This window comes from Tachysurus fulvidraco, chromosome 25 (genome assembly GCF_022655615.1).
Source record: "Tachysurus fulvidraco isolate hzauxx_2018 chromosome 25, HZAU_PFXX_2.0, whole genome shotgun sequence".
In the NCBI taxonomy this organism is placed as follows: domain Eukaryota; kingdom Metazoa; phylum Chordata; class Actinopteri; order Siluriformes; family Bagridae; genus Tachysurus; species Tachysurus fulvidraco.
The window spans coordinates 2,173,980-2,193,130 of NC_062542.1; the positions used below are offsets into that span (position 1 = coordinate 2,173,980).

A 19,151-nucleotide genomic window follows, 5' to 3' on the forward strand; every position below is an offset into this window, starting at 1 on the left:
TAGGTAAAGAATCAATTGCAGTGGGTACCGAATCAAATGCAGTAGGTACTGAAATAAATGTATTTGGTACTGAATTGAATTCAGTAGGTAAAGCATCAAATGCAGTGGGTACTAAATCAAATGCAATTGGTACTGGATTGAATGCCGAATATATTGACTTAAATAAAGTGGATACTGAATCAAACGCAGTAAGTACTGAATTCATTATACTGTAGTAGCTACTGAATAGAATGCTGTAAGTTATGAATTGAATGCAGTAGGTACTAAGTTGAACTAAGCAAGTACTGAATCAAATGCAGTAGGTACTGAATCAAATGCAGTAGGTACTGAATCAAATGCAGTAGGTACTGAGTCGGTTGGCTGTATTTTCTGTGTAGAATGGGTGCTTTCTTTCTTTCTCTCTTCTGTCAATCACAGCAATTCTAACCAGTCATGAGGTCATGAATGAGAAAGAAGGTGGATATCACTTTTCCCAGAGTGTGTCTTATTGCCCTTTGCCCTAACTGGGGTAGATGGAGAGATGGAAATTTTACTGGAGCTGCAGAATGGCTACTTTGACTATTTGTGTATAGACTGTACTTTTCAAGTCCTCCATAGCAGTCCTTCAACGTTCTCAGTGTTGAGACTGAACTACATCACTGTGTGATAACCATTGTCTTCTAAAATAGTCTCTTCAGCCATTTAAATACAAAGCATCTCTTTCTATTTATTGACATACACCAATTGAAGATCTGTTTAGCCCCTTGGCGGTTTGAACCCCTGCGTGTTTTTTTCTTTTTTGCACAGCTCAATTCAGCTCTGATTTAGCTCATGTTCTGTTTGCCTTGTACCCAAAGGGCAAATCGTTGGACTTGTGGTTGATCTGTACTGGTTAAATCCACGTCCTTCCTCTACTTCTTGGCCTCAGGGAGCTCTTTCATGGAAACGCTGTGTTAAATTGGCATCATGAAGGCGCAGTGCACACATGCACTATTTATATTTACTGCTGCACCAGGGGCAGACGCACATGCCGTAATTTTCCATTTCCGATCGCATTTGTCTTCTGAAATAAAAAGCGTGGAATATATAAACATGCCTGAAACAAGGTATTCTATTAGCTCGTCTTCCTCACAAAAAAAGAGTGGGTCAAATCCTTTACTTTGGGTTCTGCATGTGATCAGCACCTTTAAGAGCAGAAGGCGCTTTGATGTTGTTTTGAAGCATCTTTTATTTAATACCTACTTCAGCTCATCAGAAACCAGACAGTTCATGCCAGTTGAATTGGCGTTAGACTCGGACGTCCGCGTAATCATAGATGACCCAAATGGATTCGTTTGTACTCAGAGAACCTTGAGTACTTCTCCATGTGAAGTACGTAGCTCCTTCCTTCTCAGCTATCTTCTGCTCTCGCTTGCCAGTATTAACTCTCTGAATAATAGACCTGCTGGGACTCTTCGGCGGGTTCGCTGCAGGAGGCCCACCTTTATGCCCGCTGCATGTTCTTGAAGCTTGACTTGGTTTTTCTGGATCTCATGCTTTCCTGGATCTCATGCTCAACATCTTGCATGTTTTTTTATCAGAAGCAATCTGTTCCGAGACACGATTATCACTTACAGACTTACACTGACAGCTTTATGTTAGAGATAACCTTTCAGATCTTGTCAAATTTATAAATCATTATAACTGCACTTAGAATTCTCTATGAACTAGAAATGATTTTTTGTAATGCTTTCTATGAAGGCATGGCATTGTTTATGCATAAGTTAGAATGAATCATAACCTGCATAAAATATACATAATACAGTTTATATGCAGTATTCGATATACAGAAACAGTATTCCAGTTTAGAGCCAGGTTTTATAATGTATTTATACACAGGTAACAGAATGCATATTATAACTGGTTTATAACACTTTTACGCTCCCAGGTTTCTTTGCATATTTTGCGCCGTCTCAAGCAGACACTGTGGCAGCAGTGGGAGGTCTGAATTTAGGAAAATGGCTGAGATATTTGCATTGGAGCTTGTTTAATCGATGGCTGAGTGATCACACAACAGCTGGAATGCTTGTCAGAGTCTTTTTCACAGCTGGTAGTTGTGTATCGTGTGTTTTCGGTTGCCATGTTTACAGGATGATGAAGACTAGGATAGATTTGGTGCTGAATAATTGTTTATTTTTTGTTGTGAAATGTTTAAAGTTCGGGATAAATTACTGCAGTAGAATTGTACCTAATGATGGATCACATAAGGCTTCATTAAACCTTCATAAGCTTTCCATAAGACCCATTTTACCTTATACTGAAAGCACGAGAGTGATGAAATTTTCCAAATATTTACAAATGTGTGCTTGGTTTGATTTTTGTAATGCCCTTTGAAATTATGTGGCAGTTGATTACAGGCAGTGTTCATAATGCTACATCACACCTACATACAGTTAACTTCCATATACTGAATTTGCATAACTGAGCCTTCACAAAAAGATTAAACAAAGGCTTTATCAGATGCCGAAGAATTTCTCATCTTCTGAACATGTTGAATAGAATGGTGTTCAGAGGGCTACATGAAGCCTACATAAGACCTTACTGGTAAGCTGATGTGAAGGTACATAAACATTTATAAAGATCTATTCTAATAATGATCATCTTAGCAGATTTTGTAAGTGAAGTGACTTATAAGTAAAAAATAAAGTGACAGATTTGTGTTGACACAAGTTGGTATTACGACTCATTCCAATCATAGCTTTTCACAAAAAAGAAATTTATTATATAACCAAACAGGACCAAATATTTATAACCCTGTCATAAGACTGCCAGAGGTTTGCCTGATTCAACTTGACATCATTGTCAACGTAAACAGTCTCTGACACCTAAGACCAGGAATAGATATCATGAAGGGGTTATGTAAGTGTCATGTAGGACTATGAACAACCCCGAAATGATTTAAGCTATGACAGCTGAGATCTTCTGGAATAAGGCTTAGATGTTATGTAGGTGTCATGCAGCAGTACCCATGTGATATAAACAGTCTTTTTCAAAACTGAAACCTCTTAGAATAAGGCTTCATAAATGTTTTCTCATTGTTAGTTATCGAAAGGCTTATGTAGGGGATATGTAGCCCTATGAGAACCACCCATGGGTTCACATAAAGTCACATGCTCCAGGAGTCAGATATTTTCTGTCAGGATAATGTCATGATTTTAAATGCACAAGAAAAGTTGTTACTGTGGAAAACGTCCTAGCATGCTATGATAAGGCTGTTCAAATGCTGAAGGCTTTGGTCTTTTCATCATCCCAGGATTCTGAGAAGTATTAATATCACTCATAAATTTAATACGCCCTGCCTGAGGTTTGGGTTTCTCTCACCACCACCACCTGAGATGATCTGTTTTCCTTTGCCAAACTGGGGCTGGAAGTTAATAAATACTTACATCCTCCATTATGGGTATTTTCTATAGCTGATCATTAAGACATGTTCATTTGTATGAACTATAGTGGCAGAGGTTCAGAACATTTTCTTCTTTTTGTAATTTGATAGAGAGTGAGGGGAGAGAGAGAGAGAGAGAGAGAGAGAGAGAGAGAGAGAGAGAGGATCCAGTCACAGAGACACATTAATGAAATCACTCTCTAAAGTCATGAAGTTGCTAAGCAAATAATCCAAAGAACAAATCAAGAAAATGTGGACTTTGTGCTTGACATGGCAACAGCATTATATAGATCATTCATTCATTCATCTTCATTAACTGATTTATCCTCATCGGGGTTGCAGTGGATACGGACCCTCCTGGGAATACTGGGTGTGCGATGGGAAAACACCTGGGATGGGATGCGAGTCCAATGCAAGGCACCATGCACACACTCATTCACACCCAGAGCCAATGTAAAGCTGATTTACCTTTGGGTGGTGGGAGGAAACCTGTGAACCCTGAGAACCCTGAGTAAACCTTGAACTTACAAAGGATTGAAGGATTGATCCCTGGAATAGTGAGGTTTGAGGCAGAAACTCATTTTTCTAGGTCATATGTCTAGGAGTGGATTCTGACAGCTTGTGCTTCTTCCAAACCTGAACTGCTTTTGTCATTCCATCATTATCCTTTAACCAAATTCTGTCTATCCACCTGTACAGGAAGTACATGGCTTGGGTAACACCAGAGTTTGGGCATGCTGAAGCCAGTTTTCTGTTGAAAAAGTTTGGCCTGCGTTCCTGTAAAGCTCTCGAGCTGTCAGATTTCACTGTCTACACGGCATCCAGTCCTCACCCGAGCACTTGTCAAGTAGTGCAGCACTGTCACTCAGAATTAGCTGTTCGTCTGACAGGCAACAGGACAATCCAGAACTTGATCGATATCCAGTTTCTACTGATCTCAACCCCAGCTTTGTTAAACTAGAAGGGCAAGACCGAGGAAACACGCATTTCCCTTCAATCTTCAGGTTTATCAAAGTTCAACCGTGGCTTCCTCGATTCCTGATTAATTAAGTCACAGCATGTGAGGTACGCCAACTATGGAAAGTCTGAACTAAAATTCCTACAGACAATCTTCTCGTGTAGGCTCAGCATTTACAGTTCCATGGCAGAGCTTAGCACCAACATAAACAGTTGTCTCTCGACACCACAAACAAACCGAGTGTAATTCCTGAATAGCTTGACAGCTCCTCCGAAGCCCATTCTCAGCCGTAGACCCATGAGACCCCTTGTCATGCGGCCCACACGCTGCTTAGTGGGATCTGTAGGAAGCCGGTGTACTTGATATGCCAATAGGGAAGTGGCAAGCAACAAAACAGTGCTGCAAAGGAAAAAAATAGCAGTGCTGGCTTTGTGCATGCTCAGGGTTTGATTTCAATCTTCAATTACAGGAGCTGCTGCATCTGTGAAGTCTGCAGAGTCACAAGGCCGTGTCACTCCTCGTTTTTGTGGACCACTGCTTTCAGTCACTTTAAGTAATCGCTGTCTGATACTCTTCCGATCACACGGTGGGAGAGTCCAGAAACTTGAAAGCAAAAAAAAAAATCCCTTTGTTGTTAGTGAAACGATTTTGTGAAGCTTGGCTTAGCTCTGGCTTGCTTGAGCAGAGATTAGCTGCACAAAGCTAACACATTTCGCAGAGCCATAAAACTCTGAGTGAAGGCCAGATTGAGATGGGAAGGATGACCAGACATCTCTAGGATCAGCAGTTCTACGTGGTGCAGTCCGTCCTGCCAGATGTCACATCAGAGGTGTGGACCTTGTATTGGATATCGAAGGCTTATCAGGGTTTTTGGAGACTTTCATCCAGTCTGATTGTGGTGTTGTATAACTTTTTATAATATTTAACACTCCAGTGTCATTTTTCCCATCCGTTCTGATCAAGGTTCTCATCTGTATCCTTAACGCTAGTCTTCTAGCTAAGAGGCTTTGAGAAATCCTATGAAGAATATTTTGCCTGGATTTAGACAAGGATCTAAAAATTGCTTTCCAAAAAGAACGTCATCACATTGCAAATTTAAAACAGTGACTTTTTCTAAAAAATCATTAAAGTGACTTTAGTTAGAATATCAGCCGTAAAAATGGGGAAAACAAAACGGAAACTGAAAATTGCTTGCAACATATTACATCATTACTCAGGTATTTTTTTATTTAATTTGATGTCCAAAATTGCTGAAATCTTTTGTTTTTAAAACAGATTTTAACAGGTGTAGTAATCGTGCAATTATGTGCCATTGTATATCAATATAAGCTAATTTGAGTTAGCAACACATAATGGAGGCTATAAAAATATACCTTTTATATATTTCAAAAGCAGCCTTAATGTTCTCTAGACCTATGTGTAAAAGTTACTGTGATGTAATGGTTCATGCTTTGGTTTGGTTTGTGCAGGTTAAGAAATAAAACAAAATGAACAACGCGTCATCGGACGGTTTGTACAGCAGAAACACAACATAAGATAATTCGCTCATACGGAAAGTGAGCGGCTCGTACGGCTCCTTGAATTTAGTGAAGTTTACGCTTTATGTGATCTCTGCGTATCGTAGGGTTAGTAGATATTAACATTTCGTGAATATATGCAGTGTTGAGGGGGGGCACGGTGGCTTAGTGGTTAGCACGTTCGCCTCACACCTCCAGGGTCGGGGGTTCGATTCCCGCCTCCAGCTTGTGTGTGTGGAGTTTGCATGTTCTCCCCGTGCCTCGGGGGTTTCCTCCGGGTACTCCGGTTTCCTCCCCCAGTCCAAAGACATGCATGTTAGGTTGATTGGCATCTCTGGAAAATTGTCCGTAGTGTGTGAGTGTGTGAGTGATTGAGAGTGTGTGTGTGCCCTGTGATGGGTTGGCACTCTGTCCAGGGTGTATCCTGCCTCGATGCCCGATGACGCCTGAGATGACGCTCCCCGTGACCCAAGCTGTTCAGATAAGCGGTAGAAAATGAATGAATGAATGAATGTTGTGTTGAAATGAAACTTGAAAGCACATTAAATGAAAGCATATAAAACACCTTAGCCATGTCGCTAGCTCACGCTAAGCAAATATGGCTGAAAGGCTCCCTTCTGTCACTGTGCTAGAAATAATGGATCTGCTGGAACATCAACATTTTCTCAAGATATGTCGATAAATTACTACGAAAAGACTGAAATTACACTGTAATTACACGTAGCATTGTAAGACGTGCTAACCGCTCTGACATATTGGTAAACATCCACACTGAGTGAAATCAGAGCTGCAGAAAAGATTAAGTATTAAACACCACGAGAAAAGTGTAAAACATATGGTCTCTTTTTTTTCATATAGAAGACTTTTGTTTGCCTTTTTTGTGCCTTTCATTTTGCCTTGACTCTATATCCGTGGTCTAATTAACACTTTCTTTATTTTTATTTCCGCTGTAACCTTGGATTATAGACTCATGCTACAGATTCTTTATCTCCCGCTTTTTAGTGTTGATTCTTATTGCCATGTGAGACGAGATCTCTAACGAGTTGCTGCTCTTGCCATTTCGACCTGCTAGTCATAACATTTGTGAAGCCATGTGCTTCCTCATGAAGCCAGAACAGGGGGTCGTACCCCGGCGCTAATGAGGCTCGGAAAGAACAGATGAATGAAACCACATGGAAAAAAAACAGGGCTGAGGAGAAGGAGCAGAAGGAGGAGGAGGAGGAGGAGAAGGAGGAGGAGGAGGAAAAGATGGAAGAGGATGATGATGTGTATATGTTGTGTAATTATTTTTCTCAGTTGTTTTTCATTATCTCTGGGTTGCGGCTGACAGAAAGACCAGCAGTCACTGATTCTGCTTTCTGATTTTTCTGTCTCAGTAACGTGAACTTCTTTGTCTCTGATTAGTTATTATAAGTTTTTCGAGGTCGTCAATCATACGCCAGTCAATTTAATAAAGTAATTTATTTTAATTAGTTATTAAATAATTAATTTTAGAGACTAAGCGGTCAGGCCACATTTTGCTAAACGGGGAGGCTTAGAACCTCACTATTGCATTCATTTTGTTTTTTTAATCACATAGAAACAGAGATATATTAAATATTAGAATATATCTCGTGTTTGTTTTGGTTCTCGTGTTTATTTAATCCTTCAGGATTCCACTGGAGTTTTTTTTTTGTGGGAATTTTCAGAATTTAAGCTTTTTTTTGTGGAAAACTGTTTGAAATGGTGAAACGACAAGCTTAGGATTCCTCTTGTAAACCCCTATCAGTGAAGACACATATGTAATGACTTTCTATGACTTTCTACTTTTTGCACTCATGTGAACGAACGAGGCTGAACCCGTGCTGCGACGACGTCACAAGACGCATCTCGGTACTAAACTGCAAAACATCTGTGGTCCTTTAGACAATCTGGAAGCTTCTCAGAATATCCTGGAGTTTGTTTGAATTTGTATTCATATCCGTGCTCTCAAAATCCTTGAATGTCGTGTAATCAGAGAACATTCCAGTGTATTCCCTTCACGCTTTCATAATGCGACTTTAATTTCCATAGAAACCTCATATTTATTCCTGTGCAACATGTTAGGATGGAAAGAAAAAAACAACAAATGAGTTTGTCGTCACAAAAATTCCCTCTTAGCAATCATGTTCCTTCTCTCCGATCGTGTTGTCTGCTCACAGACATTTTGTTCTGTAGTCAGAATTTCAGCCTCATTTTGGCTGCCAGTCTTCCACAGCATCAGGTAATGAGCTATAATTAAAGTGTGACTAATTTCAGCCCATTACTCGCTCAGCATTCGCATTAGACGACTGTGCTGAGAATATAAAGGAGCGCCGCTAAGACACCCACATTCCACTTTGTTTTATTAACACAGCTCAAGTTCGACATCAAGGGCACGAGAGATCAGATAAAGGAATAGACCTGAGATGTAAATTGTATAAATTAGCTGATTAAAAAGCTTTTTTTGGTCATTATTTATTATTATATTTTATTATATCTGTATTTTAGTTTTATTAGCGTGTGTGTGTAACATGATTAATCCTTATAACCATTGTAAATTTTACCAAAAGCTAAAGAGACCTCTAGTTTGCATTTGGAACAATTTCTCTAATTCTTATGTTCATAGCACTACATAAAGCCTACGTAAGCCTCTAAAAAAAACCCTGATATTTATCCAAACAGACATTTATCAAGGCTTCTTCCACCTGCTGTACTTGTGGTGAGTCATGTGATGGTAACAGTGATGGCAAAGAACACTTCCAAACACTGTCTTATTTAATCAGAAAAAAGTTGTTATTACACTGTAACGAGATGCCGTTAAAGATTTATAAACATTCAAATTGCCCTCACAGTGTCATAGGTGTTTACTCGTTCTGCCAGTTATATCGTTTATATCGCTGTTGTGTGAATGAGATACTGTACCTGATATTGGATACTGATATTGGAATAAGTCATTATACTGGTTTATAATGCTTTATGTGGGTTTTGTGCAAACTTATGAAACCCCATAAATAAAAATAGTTTTTACAAACAAATTAAAATGTTTAAAAATGTCTGGAAACATAAAATTGACTTTCTTTGTTATGCTGTTTCAAAGTCAGACAGTTAAAAGTCATAAAAAATGTTATGTAAACTATATGTCACTTGATTTGTTGCTTGGTGTTATGTCAGATTGAGACCAAACTAAACAAAAGTAGTCTTCATATAAGCTTTCTGAAATCTCTGTTGATTAAGGTTGTATAAAGGATTATATAATTTTAAGTTGGTTCTTGTAAAGGGCTTGTGTAGGTTTTATGTAGCCTTATGAACACAGCTGTGTGTTACAGATTTCAAAACTGACTGGAAAGGAGAATTGTGACTCGATGGTGTTTATGTCTTGTTTATACTCTCTGTGTACAGGACACACTTCCACTAGGATGAAGGAAAGCTGGAGATTTTATTTATGGTTTTATTAAGTCTGTGAATATTGTTTATAACTGGAATCCTTGTGTTTGGTCCATTTCTACTCAGGTCCTTGGGGAAGGTGTATGGGCAGCGAGTGTGGCCCGGGAGGCAGTCAGAGCCGGGCCGTGTGGTGTGCCCATGTGGAGGGCTGGACCACGCTTTCCACCAACTGCCAGCAGTCATCACGCCCGGCTAACCAACAGGGCTGCTTCCGAGTGTGTGACTGGCACCGTGATCTGTATGACTGGCAGCTAGGCTCCTGGAACCGTTGCTTGCCTGTAGCTCAGCATTCAGGAGGCAGCGGGCACTGTTTACATGCCGAGGCGGGAGTCCAGACACGGGAGGTGAGCTGCATGCTGAGAGTCGACGCTTCTCCAGCCGACAATTCCATCTGCGAGTACTTTGAGCCGAGGCCACGGCTGGAGCAGGCCTGTCTGATTCCCTGCCCAAGGGACTGCGTGGTGTCTCAATTCAGCCCATGGACTTCCTGCTCCAAGACGTGTGGTCTGGGACTGCAGAATCGCGCTCGCTCTGTCCTGGCACCGCCGATGTTTGGAGGCATGCCATGTCCCAACCTTACAGAGTTCCGGACATGCGCGCCGAAGCACTGTGAGGGCAGAGAAATGGTCTTCAACTTGCGCTTGGGCTCCTGGAGTGAGTGCCACCCCCTTCCTGCACCACCATCAATGTCGTCTACTTCAGTCTCGCCACCTCGTGTCGCACGGCAGGTTCGACGCAGGAAAGGTAAAGAAAGACAGGGTTCGAGGGATCCAGAGACACGTGAGCTCATCAAAAGCAAACGCAACCGCAACAAATTGAACCGTCAGGACAGCAGCCTGTTTGGCATTGAGGTGGGATACCAGGCACGACAGGTCGTCTGTGTACACCGCAACAGCAGCATCGTGCCTCTCAGGTAAACAAACCTCACCAACACCAGCTTTCTTTTGTCACCATATCGTCAGCGAGTGAGGAAATGTTTCACACTGGGCAGTTCTTTTTTGGGTTTGCACTGAAGAGAACTCAAAATTAGAACCCAAAATCTTGTCTAGTCAAAAGAAAAAGCAGCGAAATGCTGTGATGTTACAAGGCAGCCATTTTGGATAACAGGAATGATGTTTATTTATTTATTTATTTATTTATAAATCGTTTTCTGTATAGTCCGGATTAGGTTGTAAATTCAGATTGCGCTGTATAAGTCAAAATCATTCTAAATACTCAAGGTCTCTTCACTCAAGGTCATACGTCTCAGCCTCGGTCTCGATGCATTATCTACTCCTTAATAATGCTACTGCTAATTTTTCTGTAATAAAACGTTCATTCCCGAGACAATGTTTGCTCCAAGTTAGAGGTAACCGCGCCGGCGTCGTCCTTTCTCTCGGCTGATTTACAGTGTTCGGTGAGGCATCTGAATTTTCTTCGGCATTCTTGTTATTTTGAAGCAGAACTTAAAGCCCCGTCACAATGTAGCGAACTACACAATTAATGACCATTCAATTATGTTGTAGCTCCAGGTTTATTTTTCTCATCCACCACAAGCACACAGTGCTATTTAACGATCTCGTTCTGTCCTGTGACGGAGGAAACTCCCCAGTCAGTAATTTATTTAGATCTACACTTCAGCTGAGAGCAGCTTCAGCATCTGTGAGTTCCTCTGTTTATTTCCCCTCACCTCTGTCATGGGGGATGACAGGCAGGGAACAACTGTCTCTCTCTCTCTCTCTCTCTCTCTCTCTCTCTCTCTCTCTCTCTCTCTCTCTCTCTCTCTCTCTTTATTTCTCTCTCACACACACTCTCTCTCTATTTTTTCTTCCTTATCCCCCCTTTCTTTTGCTCTCTCTGTCTATTTATTCCTAGCAGGTTGTCAAAGCTGTGCATCACACTTTCTCTCTTTCTCTCTGATGCCTATTTTCTGCCACACCGATGACATCTCTATACACACTCTGTACACTCGTTCATGGCATAGATGAGATCGTGGGGCAGCTGTTTTGGAAAAGAATCACCCATGTTTGTGTTTCTTCTTGCACAGTTACACAACTCTCGATACGGAAAAAGGATAAAAATAAAAATAAAAAAAAAAGCTGGTTTGTGCCTGTGGTGATGTATCATGTAAATTAGCTTCACACGATGTTACGCTGCTACGATGTCAGGTGATGTTTACGAGCAAAAAGCAAAATCACGCAAGTCGTAAAGCGAGCGTGATACTTATTTAGGTTACGACTAATGAAATGCTGACGTCTTGAGGCGAAATCACAAACAAACGTAACACAAACATCGAATAGCGCGACGGTCATATATATTTCTGCTCGTAACAAAACACGACCGCTCCGTCCGTCTACGCAGTGACAGGAATATGATTTTTTTTTAAAAAGGAACCACGGAATTGACTCGCACCTCCCCAATGCATAAATATTCATCTTTAAGTTGTTTATTTCTGCCTCTGAAATATTCATACTTGTTTTTTCTCTTGCGTTTCTCAAAACTGGAACAAACTTTCCTCTGAAGCGATCGCTCCACGGCTCTCGCCAAGATTCCTCCAAACGTTCGGCTCGCGTTTCTTTTGATCAGTTTGTTTATTTATTTATTTATTTATTTTTTGACAGAAATCCAGCTCCGAATTGAGCGCTTGTGTGGCACAAGTGACAGCTAAATGCACGAATGCTAAATGAGGCTACAGTGCATTAAACGCAGTCTGTAATTAACTCTAATATCCCGGCAGCCGCTTCGCCTCATGGAGGAAAAAAATATAAAACGCTGCAATTTTACACAAAATGATCGGTTTCTTAGTCTTCAGAAGCATCGTGATTATCGGCAATTTTACAAACACGTCTGATTACTTCAGCTTGGATGGGGATACTGATTAATGCTAACGCTAACTGATATCTAGGAGATCATTGGCTGGGCAAATCAGGTAAAGACAGATTAAGGAAAATTTGTAGTCACAGAAATCCTTGATTCCGATTTTGTCTCAAGTGCAAAGTCAAACTACTTTGAACGAGAGCGATGTAATCGAAACGAAAGTGCTATAAAGAAACAAACAAAGAATTCAGTTTTTTTTTATTGGACAACCAATCACAGACTAGTAACAGGGTTAAGCCCCGCCCTCTCTCTAAGATAAAAGTTGTTATATTTTCTATGTTCAGAGTTGCTCTGGTCCTGAATCTATTTGAAGATAAAATTCCTAGTTAGAAATTTGTAAGCTAAATTAGGAGCTCTATGAGATCATTCTTATCAGTGTTATCAGTTTTATATACCACATACTTCAGATGTTAGGGATAACAACGTTCTAAACAATTGCAGCATATATGCGACAGCCATCTTTTCTCTGCGTTGTGTACGTTTAGTGAACGGCAGGCACTTATTTCCAGGGATTTCAGAACAGCGTAACAGATATTGCATCATTGGGTAGGCTTTGCCTATTTGATAATCTAACCCTAACCATAACCGTAGTTTTTGGTTGTTTATTTGTTTTCTAAAATAAATGTACCTGTATGACTGTTTTGTCATTTGTAGTATGCTGGGTTTTTTTTTAAAGAGGGCGTTACAGACTGCCTCACGTCCACTTTACGTTGTGGTAACGAAACCCCTGGAATTTAGTGAATGCCTTTAGTGAACAGCAAACCTAACTCGGCCTGTAGCCTTGAACCTTGAACCTTGACCTTGCCTCAGTGTTAGCTTGTGTATGGTAGCGGAGAGCTGGCTGAGGAGTGAGAACTGGCAGTCGTGTTAGTCAGTTATCCAGATGTTTGCAAGCAGGGAGTTTTGTATAACTGTAAGTATTAGAGTACATCCATCAATTATAGTCCTGATGATAGATTTTAGCTGTTAAATGGAAAGGAATTCATCCGTAAGAGTCAGATTTTGAGTTTGTGATTTGTTCTTGAGTGTGATGGAAGAATCCTTGCACTTTTCCCACTGTAGCAGTTTGTGTGTCGATGTAGTCAGTGCCCCCACTGGAGTCTCCCCGACCTTCACCGGCCGTGCCTGATGCCTAAGGATTGTGTGGTGAGCGAGTGGGTGGAGTGGACCCCATGCTCCAAGACGTGTGCCGACCCAGACACCCCGACAGGCACCCGAACCCGCAGCAGAGACATCCAGCAGCTCCCAGTGGGTGGAGGAGCCCAGTGTCTGCATCTGGAGGAAAGGCAGCTGTGTGAGCCAGTAGGAGAGAGCATCCCACCCTGTGACATGTGAGCATCCACAATGAAGCCTGACACTAAATACAGCAGAAAGATCCAGATGGTGTGATTAGACTCATGAGTAACACTTCAATCGATGTTCATAAAGTCTGTTCCACCAGGCATAACCAATCATAAAGTTAACTTCCAAGACATAAGGTGACATGTGTTATGACACTTTCTGGTTTTACCTTGGAACGTCATGACGGATGACACTACAGCTCTCAATGAAATCAGAACTTTTAGAGATTTTAATAACATCGTCATTTCAGGGTTCTTGAAGTCTTGTTTCCATGGAGACACTCTCAAAGCACTAAATGTATAAATAGTATACAAGACAACATTGTGATTCGTTTTGAACGGAACAGGTCTAGTTGTAACCCGTTCGATCTTTAATATCAAACGCTACAACTGATTATCATCTGATCTGGCGATCGTGCGACGAACCTGCAGACTTTAAAACGATTGTACGTTTTTTTTTTAAATTCCGTAATAATTATTGACACTTCAATTTCTTTTGGAAAATGTTATAGGATATCTTGTCATAAACACTTATGCTGTATAAAATTTTAGTAACCGGTTTGTCGCATGACCTCATCAGCTACACCTGGAGGACGTCGGAGTGGGCGGAGTGTCGCGTGGACGTGTTGCTCAGCCAGCAGGACCGGCGACGATCCAATCAGACAGGGTTGTGTGGAGGCGGCATGCAGACCAGGGAGGTGTACTGCATCCGAGTTAACGCCGATCCGACCTCTGACCTGAGCAGCAGCCATGACAAACCAGGTACAAATTCAACACCTGATTTAAACACTGCTGATAAAAAACGTCATCAAAATCGAAAGATTTATGATTTGAAATTTTCAAGCTAAGAATATGTTCCTTTTTTTTTCCCCCTCAAATACATATTTTTCCATTTTTTTTCATAGAAACTCATATTATACATTTTCATACAGACTGCCTCAGCGTTTTTAAAACACAGGTATAAAGACGTCCTTCATTTTTCTGTCTTTTTCATCACTGTCTCTCTCCCTCATTTCTGTCTTTTGCACCTGCTTTCATAATAACTTCACCTCTATACCTCCTCCGGATTTTCACTTCCTTTGCCTTTTTTCCTGCATCTTTAATTTTTTCCCTTCTTGTGCTCAGACACCTACCAGCACACACACACACACACACACACACACACACACACACACACGACCAAGCCGATGCTTCTTTAAAGTGCTGTGAAGGAAAGAGCTACAGCAGAGATTGCTCTTAAAGACACCATCATCTGCTCGTGCTGTGTTCAAAGGCAGGCGGTGGGTTGCATCCTAATCGACATGGTGCAGGGGCCCAATCCGGTTATCAGGGTGATCTGAACAGGGCAGGAAGCAGTGAGTTTGTGAAGACAGGAAGTCAATCTGTGCTGTTTGAACTGTGTTGTGTGGAACTTGTGTGTAGGTTGCATCAGAAAAACCAAGAAGAATCACCTGAGCTGAGAAACAAAGACCTGACATGGCTTGTGAACAACTTTCGCTTAGCACTTCATCGAACTGAATGTGGGCGGGGCTTGAAATTGTGAACATCGTTGATTGGTCGAATGTCACGATTACTATTAGTTCTGAATCAGAGTTTGTTATTTGCATCATCACCAAGTAGTTTACAGTTGCAACAGAATAACTCTTCATTCTTCACAATTCATTTTCCTTGGACAAATATATTGGCACCCTTCAGATTCATTTGGCCATATTTACCAAAAACCTCGCTTGATGATTTCTCTTGTTTCGGAGGCAAAGCAGCAGCATGACAGGACACCATCTTCAGCGACCACCTCATCTTCAGATCCTCAGTGTTTATTAGAGTATTTCAGGAGTATGAAAGGACGAACTGGGGAAAGTCTTCAACAGATCAGTTTAAAGCCTGAGGAAGAGGTTGTGGAGGTCGGGCTTTTTAACTGCCTTTGGAGCTCTATTATTGGCTTTTGAAATATCTGATACATTTATTAGTTTGTTTGTTTGTTTGTTTGTTTACTAATTTATATATTTTTGGTCTACGTTAAAGGCTAAAAATAGCAGATTTTTTTTGGAACAATTTTTTTAGGTATTTACGTTTATACAGACAAAAATGTACGTTGTTTACGACTCAGGAAAAGAAAAAGCCTTTTCAGTCTTATTTTATTTCTTCTTCGAATTTTATTAAATATTATATAAGAATCGAATTAAATCAGGAATCGAATTGAATCATGACCAGAGTGTATTGTTACACCTTGACTAGCCATCCAAAAGAAGCAAGATACGCTCTATAGAAGGTTATAAGCGATAAGATACATACATACATACATACATACATACATACATACATACATACATACATACATACATACATACACACTGTGAACTATATATATCTTAATTTTTTACTATATTAATTCTTTTTTTCTCCTTATGTTTAACTTCTGTTCTACGTTTATGTTCTGTAAAGCTGCTTTGAAACGAAGCCCATTGTAAAAAGCGCTATACAAATAAACTTGGATTGAATTGAATTGAATAAGATAAAACAAGATAAAAGGTTAACATCAAATAACTATTTATTCCCGTTTTTTTTTTGTACCAAAGAAAATACCAATATTTGGATTTCGTGCTAATCTTTCCATCACTAATCATGCAGTGACTTTTTCATGGGAAACGAAATAGGTACCTGACCAAACTGTGGCCAGTTCTGGATTTACGCTTGCGTGCTGCACCGTATTGTCCAGAGGAGAAGAATGATTACGGTACCAGAAGCAATCAACCGTCTGGCTGTGTTCATATAATGGTTTCTCGAACAGAGCAGTTTTCTCCAAGCTAACAGCGTCACGTTGTAATTCCTGAAAGTACTCGGAATCGTTTCTGACAAACACATTACACTTGCTTGCTCAAACGCATCTACATAGCATAACCGTTTGTTTGTATGTCAGCTAAATGTGTTGTGTTGTGTTGTGTTGTGTTGTTGCAGTAAATATACTGGGGCACAAACAAAAACAACAACAAAAAAAAGTCGTCAAAATGCTAAAACGTGTACTGAGCTGAACTGTACGAACAATATCGAGTAACACCGATTAAGCAACACGTTCATTCTTAACATTCCAATTAAAGAATAAATTAAAAAAATGGAGTCGTGACATGGCGGACATTTTAGTATACTGTAACCAATGGCAACCATTTTACTGGATTTCTCCCACACCTGCTTATTGATACTATTGGGATTTTTTGGGGCAGTGGTGGATCAAGTGGTTAAGTCTATGGGTTGTTGATCAGGGTTTAAGCCCCGGCACCGCCAAGCTGCCACTGTTGGGCCCTTGAGCAAGGCCCTTAACCCTCTGTGCTCCAGTGACCCTGTATCATGACTGACCCTGCACTCTGACCCCAACCTCTAAAGTTGGGATATGTGAAGAAATAATTTCACAGTGCTGTAATGTAGACGTGACAAAATAAAAGTTTCTCTTCTATTATAAATGAATAATGTATGTTTGAGTAAATGAATCCACACCTTCTGACCAATCAGGTTTGAGCATTTCCGGACTACACGCTTTAATGTTTAATATAAGTCACAGCAAAATGAAGCAAACTGCATAAAGCTTCATAAAGCTCTGAATCTATGCCGTGCCTCGGTTTTGTATAATGTTCTGAATAAATTGAATAAATTTGAAGTCTGATTCTTTATTCGTTTGCCAAAAACAGAGAGATATAAAAGTGTTTGGAGTTCTGCTCTTTACTGTAGATATAATGAGTTCTCTACGGACTGATGCGGCAGTGTGGGAAATGTTCAGGATGTCAGATATGACAGTGACAGACGGAGTGTGTGGGTTTTTTGCCACTGTAATGAATCTTTGAAGGTAATTAATTGTGTGTGTGTGGTGTGTGTGTGTGTGTGTGTGTGTGTGTGTGTGTGTGTGTGTGTGTGTGTGTGTGTGTGTGTGTGTGTATGCGGTACGAGTTCTGGGTCATTCTGTAATAAATGGTTATAACCGGTCTTAGAAATTGGGCTAAGTGTCTGGATTCTGTTTCTGAAACCATTTTTAGGTGAATTATGTATTATGTCATATGAATTATGCATTAATAACTCATTATAAGTGTATTTATAAGACATTACATGCTGTATGACATAACAGCTTACAAATTGTACATATGTACAAAGTAAGTGTAAGTGGGTTTATGAACATACGTAACACTTAATAATGTTTGAGCATGTAATAGTTTCATGTAAACTGACATTATGAAGCTTTATAAAGTGCTATATAACCCGACATTATGAATTTATAAGCTAATTCTTTAGAAAATGTTATTTCATCTGATATACTAAAGTCATATGCACATGCTTTATGTCAGGTTATGTCATGTGCCATTATGAAGTATTATGCATGAGCTTTATAACATGTTATATAACCTGCTATAATAGCATTATATGCTTGCATGTCATAAAGCTTTACATAAGCTGACATGATGATGTTAGAATCCTCATGCTTTATAACATGCTTTAAAACTTTATATAGCCTGACTTATATAACTATCTGACGTATTCTCAGGGTTTATAGTGTTATATAACCTGACATTATGAAATCGTGTCCTTAAGCTTTATAGAGTGATACAGTATGGAACATGATCTGCTCATAACATGCTTCTCAAAGTGCTCTATGACATCACAGGTGGATGCATTAGCAAGTGTTATTCCTGTAGTTTCAACTAGAATCTCTGCTCATTATAAGGTGTTGTGTATGCTGTATCCATGTTTATAATGCATTATAAGCACTTGATTCATAAGAATTTTTCACAAATGCAGTTGTATTTGATGTAGCTGTCTTGTGTGAGACTGCTAGCTTTTCACCTGATTTGTCTTTGGTGTGTGTGTGTGTGTGTGTGTGTGTGTGTGTGTGTGTGTGTGTGTGTGTGTGTGTGTGTGTGTGTGTGTGTTTCGGTGTATAGATGATGTAGAAGGAATGTGTTTTCTTGCTGCCCAGGAGTTTTGATTACACACAAACGTCTGCTTAGAGGCTTCAGGCCATCTGGCAAAGCAAACAAGTCCAACCTGTGAAGCTCTGCGTTAATTTAGCCCTTGATCCAGTGATCTGGAGCTGCCGCATGCTCGTTATCATTTTTAGCCCCATTAATTTCAGGCGCACGCTGAGGGAAAGCAATTAGGCGCACCCTCTTCCCCAGAGGTGTGAAAGACTTTTGTTGTTTTGTTTTTTCAAGCCTTTGGGATCAAGCTTCGAGAGAAAGAGCCGAGCCTTCCCGAGATCCGACATCCGGCTCTCACACGCAGCAGCGTGACACGGTTCAGTCTGACATCGTTAAGAAGTCAAGCTGTTCTAGAAAACACTTTTCTTTATGAAGCCTTTGTTTAAAAAAAGCCTAATTACATTTAGATGTTTAGCTTGTAGCCAAAATGACTTACAAAATGTTCTATTATTCATTTTAGATCACATATAACTGGAAAAGTGTCTCTGTTGAACTGTGTTATCATCATGACACACACTTAAGACCGTCTATATTTATCTGCTTTGGAGCTTGTAGGTGTGATTATACGTGTGTGTGTGTGTGTGTGTTTGCCCTGCAGCACCACAGCCAGTGGACAGCCAGCTGTGTGTGGGTCCTGTGCCGAGTACCAGCCAGCTGTGCCACATCCCGTGTCCTGTG

The 19,151-nt window shown here is 40.3% G+C and overlaps 1 protein-coding gene across 4 annotated transcripts in view; it reads left to right on the forward strand.

The window, feature by feature from the left end:
* The window catches only part of LOC113649693 (thrombospondin type-1 domain-containing protein 7A), a 103,416-nt gene that overhangs the window by 35,933 nt on the left and 48,332 nt on the right, over positions 1-19,151 (forward strand). For all 4 annotated transcript variants that reach the window (XM_047808356.1, XM_047808358.1, XM_047808357.1 and 1 more), the window contains exons 2-5: positions 9,386-10,232; positions 13,258-13,506; positions 14,096-14,277; positions 19,072-19,151. The exon at positions 19,072-19,151 is cut by the window's right edge and continues 76 nt beyond it. In XM_047808356.1, the coding sequence (XP_047664312.1) occupies positions 9,386-10,232; positions 13,258-13,506; positions 14,096-14,277; positions 19,072-19,151 (1,358 nt within the window). The remainder of the gene's footprint in view (positions 1-9,385; positions 10,233-13,257; positions 13,507-14,095; positions 14,278-19,071) is intronic.